This window comes from Macaca thibetana, chromosome 1, assembly GCF_024542745.1.
Source record: "Macaca thibetana thibetana isolate TM-01 chromosome 1, ASM2454274v1, whole genome shotgun sequence".
NCBI classification, from domain to species: domain Eukaryota; kingdom Metazoa; phylum Chordata; class Mammalia; order Primates; family Cercopithecidae; genus Macaca; species Macaca thibetana.
The window spans coordinates 153,179,075-153,185,074 of NC_065578.1; the positions used below are offsets into that span (position 1 = coordinate 153,179,075).

The 6,000-nt window shown below is 41.8% G+C and overlaps 1 protein-coding gene across 4 annotated transcripts in view; it reads right to left on the reverse strand.

Annotated features, from left to right (window-relative positions):
* Window positions 1-5,778, reverse strand: part of SYT14 (synaptotagmin 14) — a 225,418-nt gene extending 219,640 nt beyond the window's left edge. Inside the window, exon 1 of one of the 4 annotated variants that reach the window (XM_050781370.1) lies at window positions 5,558-5,778. In XM_050781370.1, the coding sequence (XP_050637327.1) occupies window positions 5,558-5,570 (13 nt within the window). In that variant the 5' untranslated portion in view covers window positions 5,571-5,778. The remainder of the gene's footprint in view (window positions 1-5,557) is intronic. The other 3 variants (XM_050781361.1, XM_050781353.1, XM_050781365.1) reach the window with 3 other exon arrangements.
* Between the last annotated feature and the right edge of the window lie 222 nt (window positions 5,779-6,000).

The following is a 6,000-nucleotide window of genomic DNA, read 5'->3' on the forward strand; positions in this document are numbered from 1 at the left end:
CATACAAAATATGCATATAATCATTTTACTCAAAAGCGTGAAATGTTTTATTTATAGTAGTTTGTTCAGTCTTACATTATTCACATATAGGCACTTTCATATTAGGTAGTAATCGACTAGGATTTGGGGAAAAGAATAAAAGGATAAAGTCAGCTAAATGGAAATAAAATTCATGAAAACAATCTATTATACTACCACATATATACTATGCGCGAACATAATATTTGCAAATAAACTGATAATGCAAATAGTATTACTCAAATAACAAACTGTATAAATTAAGCCACTGTATGGTTCTCTCTGCTTTCCCCATTGGCATGCACTGCTGCATTCTCCTTTTTTTTTTTTTTTTTGAGACAGAATCTCGCTCTGTTGCCCAGGTTGGAGTGCAGGGGCACGATCTTGGCTCACTGCAACCTCCGTCTCCAGGGTTTAGGTGATTCTCCTGCCTCGGCCTCCCCAGCAGCTGGGACTACAGGCGTGAGCCACTATACCCGGCTAAGTTTTGTATTTTCAGTAGAGACAAGGTTTCACCATGTTGGCCAGGCTGGTCTCAAACTCCTGACTTCAACTGATCCACCCACCTCGGCCTACCAAAGTGCACTGCTGCAACACAACCTTAAAACAACAAAAAATAAAATACCACTGTGTCTCTAATGTTCCCTAAGTGTTTCTAATTTTCTTAGGTGAGTTAGAAAAGTAACCTTGAATAAACTGTAAATTATTCAAAGTAAATCTACTGGGTTTTTTAACTGAGTATTTCAAATGGCTTTTGAAAGTCTAAATTTTGCCTTAGAAATCTTAGAGCCAAAAGAAACCTTAAAGAACATCTCAGTATTCTTCTCATTATTTTAAAAATACAATATATATATGTAGCAAACTATAAGGTACATTATTAATAAAAAGCAAATGCACTATATACACTCACACATATATATACACACACACATAGATTCTTGCTAGTTTAACCTTATTCTACATTTTTAAAAAATGTTACCCAGAGAAGTTAAGTAGTTAAAGTTAGTATAGCAATGTAACAAGTGTTTATTTTTTACTTTGGCAAAACAGTTTGCAGAGTCTTCTGATATTCTTATGGAAGAGAAAGAAAAATGTCAACTGGATGAAGGAAGGAAGTTAGATCATTAAAGACCAGCCTTATCTTGAGGTTTTAAGAAACTCAGATTTGCATTTTATAATACGAAGATAACTAGCACTACTTTGGAAAATGAATTGGAAGGAAACTTAACACTGGAAATAAGACTACTTAGGAAATTAATGCAAGTCTCTTAATGAGCGATATGGGCATAAACTAAAGTGAAGACACCAAGCAGCACAAACTGATTTGAATTGTAGACTTGGCAGGACTTCGTTATCAACAGGATGTGGGAGGTGAGCTGTAATATAGGGTTGGTGTCCAGGTTTTTAACTCAGATTCCTGGTTACTTAAAAATGCCACTCAGATGGTAAATCTGCACAGAGTGGGGGTAAATTTTGATGGAGGCTGGATTTGGTGGCTGTGATGACAACTTTGGGACATTCTGAATATACCAAGCTAAACATTTTGGATTGCTGAGGACAACCATGTGAAAGTATCTAGCTACTATTTGGAAATATAAGTCAGGAAAATTCTGTGTTAGAAATACGCTTCTGGGTAATGGCATAATTTATGATGACAATGTTCAGAATTCCATGAAACAATGCATAGAAACTTGGTTTCAGTTCATACAAAATACAATTGGCCCCCCATATCCACAGGTTCAGCACCTACGGATTTAACTAACCGTGCGTGGAAAACATAGTTAGGCCTACAGTGGTTGTAAGTGTACTGAATATGTACAGACTTTTTTTCTTGTCATTATCCCCTAAAGAACTATTTACATAGCATTTACATTACAGTAGGTAACAAGTAGACTGGAGATGATTTAAAGTATATGAGAGGATGTGCATAAGTTAGATGCAAATATTATGCCATATGATATAAAGACCTTGAGCATTCTCAAATTTTGGTATCTCCAGGGCACCTGGAACCAATCTCCCCCACAGTTACCAAGGGGAAACTGTATTCAGGTACCATACAAAACCTAAGGGGTACAAATGAATAAGACATTAACCTCTAGAAATTTACAGTCAGACAGGAAAAACAAACTTGTAAATAAGTGATTACAAAATTGTTCAATGTGTGCAATTACGGCAATGTGTATAAAGCAGACAATGGCAACAGGGTCAAGAATGGAAGCCACTAGAACATTAGGTCAGGTAGATTAAGAGAAGACTGAGAAATATGTAATCAAGAGAGGAGGAAATTTCAAATACAACAAAAAAGAGTCAACACTATCAGATTAACAGAGGCCAACACTAGAAGAATGAATATGCTGGATAGCAATTACATCACTTCATTGGCTAGGCTACAACAATGATTCCCAATCTGGTATTGCCAGACCACTGGGCCAACAGTAAGGATGTATAACTATTCTCAATATTTCAAAATGCCTTTTAAAAATTGTAACTTTACCTAATATAGCCTAACTTCTTTACCGCTGACTGGAATTATGTTAGCTCAGTGTAGTAACTCTAGCATCTTTTATTTGTCTCTTTTTATTAGTAGTCACACATCTGACTGATGAAAGGAGGAAATTAATGATTACTTAGTAGAAATAATTTTGTGTTATAAAATAGCAGGTTTACACAGAGAAGGAAATAAAAACAATCCTTAGTACTTAAAAGTCTAGACTCAAGGGCTAAAACACTGGGCCACAGCTAATAAGAGTATGCTTAACAGATATTAATGAACTGTTCAGTTCAAAACATTGGTTAGCTAAGTAAAGGGTTGCAGGCACATGCCTTGAGAGTAGTCCAGCTAAAAGAGACTGTGGTTTTAGTTGATTACAGCCTTGCTCTGTGCCAACATGAAGCTCCAAAAAACCTATTCTAATGTTAAACTATTTTAATAGGATTACACACAAGTGAAGGAGTGGTATAACAGTTTTAATGTATGCTATTCAATAGTATAACTGGAATGAAATGGCCCACTACGATATTCTAAATTTTAAAACATACAACTACAGATCATCCAGAGAAGGGAAGTGGATAATTTTATCTAGAAAACACTCTAGAGCTGTCTTCAAATGGCAGAAGGGATATCACAGAGAGAGAGAATAGTGGGCTTTTCATTGCTACAGAAAGCAAAACTAGGATGGGTAGACAGACATTACAGAATGTCAGATATTCGGCCAAATACAAAGACCTTATGAATATAAGAATTACTGCCAAAAATCGTGTTAGACCCATCATCATTGAATGTTTTTTTACAAAGGAAAGATGATCCATCTCTTAGCATTCACACTACACTGTAATTGCATGTTTAAAATTATCTGTCTCTCCGAATAGAACATGAACTCTTTGAGGGAAGGGTTATAGTCTTATTTATGTTTTGGCCTCATGGAATCCAGGAATGAACATTGTATACGGCTACTGTACCAAAAAAAAAAAAAAAAAAAAAAAAAAAGTCTATTGAATTAATAGGTGAATGAAGAAATTGAATGTTTTAAGAAACACTTCATTGAAAAAATGAGATGCCCTTTTGGGCCCCTAAATTTTTAAGATTTCCTTAGCACAGAGTCTCATGCAGAACTCATTCTACTCCATAACACAGCCTAGGGAGGGTGTGCATAATGAATCTATTTTACTATGTGATAAGGAGCACAGTTAGGCTAATTCGAACTGCCATCTTTATCTGAAGTGCTAATATTAATTACAGTTTCTTTGCCAAACTAGAAAAGATATAATTCCTGATCTTTGTATTATGAAACCTTAAGCAAATGCTTCAGTATGAAAATATTTATGAGAGTATCTCAAACACAGAGGAATCTCTAGAATGTGAGGATTCAAAAAATCTTATTCTTTAAACATGTTAAGTAGTAGGCAGAGCAAAATCCCATCAGGTGACACGGAAAATTAACCAGTAACACTTAACCGCCAGAAGAAAGAAAGGAAGAACTAAGAAAAAAAGGAAAAAACTGAAAAGATTTTAAGAAATTACAAGTTATAGCATCATATCTGAATGGCATCTGGCTGAAGGATTTTCCTCATGTTCTGCTAAACCTTTCTACCTTCACAGCTTCACAAGAAACTCTACCACAAACTAGTTGGGAAAATAAAGTACACAACATAAATCAGTGGGTTTGGTTTCTTGATTTTTAACCTTTGGTGAAAGGACAGCCAGGGAAACAAACGTTGAAAGTACTGCTCCAGATAACAGGAATATCATAAATTATAGGTAGATCTTATTCCCACCATTTTAACTAAAGTAGACATTTGAAACTGTCTGAATGCGTGTCTTGCATATAATAGTACTCCCTCGCTTAAATAAATAAGATAAACGTAAACACATGGCTAAACTCTATTTTGGAGTCCACACGATCTGACAAAAAGCAGTCCCCAGAGATGCATACTACCAGTGATTGGTCACTTAGAAGGGAAACGCTTTAAAAAGTTTTACTTAGGAACACACATTCAATGTAGACAAATAATGATACAGCTATAGGCACCTTGCACAGCTGTACAGATTAATATACACGCACAGGGAAAATTTACAAATTACTTTCACTGTTTGAGTTAATCTAAGAGACAGGGCCTGGAAGATGTAATCTTTCACATAAACATCCTAGACGTGTGAAATTAATTTTCACAATATCTTCCTTAAAAACAAGGCAAAATATAGACACTGGGTCCCAGTTACATGTTTCTGGAACAAGAGAAAAATACACTTTCGTGTCAACTACCTTATCCAGGAACTTAATTTTTATTAAGCTGCTTTTCGAAATATAAGCATTGTTGGCACTGTAACACTTCATAGACTGATATTTGCAGGATTCTAAGAATGTGTGCTTGTTGTAAAGACGTATTTACTTCTTTTCACGGAGAAAAACAATTTTGAGTGTTGGGGAGGAACAAAACCACTTGAAGAGAAAATTAACCTAACCCCAAATTTCCTGGACACCCTACAACGGCAAACAGAAGGGGAATGACAGAGAGTGTAACCCAGCATCAGCCTGAGTGGGGACAGGGAAGGGTTAGAAAGGGAACAAAAAACTGGACTCTCAGTTTGGCAGAAAGGCGGGTATTGTGAAAGGATGGTTTGCCGCGGCGGGAGCCAGAGAAGAAGGTGCAGCCTGAGCCCCCCGTGGCCCCTCGCTCCTCCCAGCCCGTCCCGCGGGGTCTGTAGGGCCTCAGCCCGACCCCCACACCGCGCGGCCGGCAGGAGGCAGCGGCCCGGACGCTGTACCTGCCCGCCAGTCCGCTCTGCCCCGCGTGCGGCCGCCGGGAGGCCGGTGAAACTGCGAAGGCCGGGGCGAGCGAGCCAGTGGAGCCCGGCGTCCCAGCGGCGCCGCTCCGCCCACCTGCCTCCCGAGACGCGGCCGGGACCCCCGCGCCTCCTCAGCCGGCTCCAGCCCTCAGGAGACGGCCCCGTCAGCGCCTCGGCCTGCCGGCGCGCCTCCGAGCCCCCCGCCAGCTGGGCGGTCCCCATCCTCGCTCCCCGCTGTCAGCCTCCACTTACCTTCAATCGCCATGATGTGCTCGCCATGGACCGCACCAACTAGATGGCGGGGGCAGCGGGAGCGAGGGCGGGCGGAGGACACGCCGAGTCCGCCAGCGAGAGGGGCGGGGCCCGGCCCGGAGTCGCCCGGCTGCGCGGCCGCAAGGGGCGCCGCGGGCGGGGCGAGGGAGGGGCCCCGAGCACCGCGAGTGCGGGCCGCTGAAGAAATGGAACCTTCCCGGGGCCGCCGCCGCCGTCGCCGGCGGCACGTGACGCCACCCCACCCCCACCCCACCCCATCCCACCCCACCCCACCGCCCCCACCGCGCCTCGCGCCTGGATTCGAAACAGGTGCCCGGCCCGGAGAGCCACGGGCCGGCGCCCGAGACCCGCCCGAGGCGCGCCGAGCACTTGTGGGGGCCCGGGCCCGAGCTTCCTGGAGCCGGGCGCCCGCCGGTTCCGTA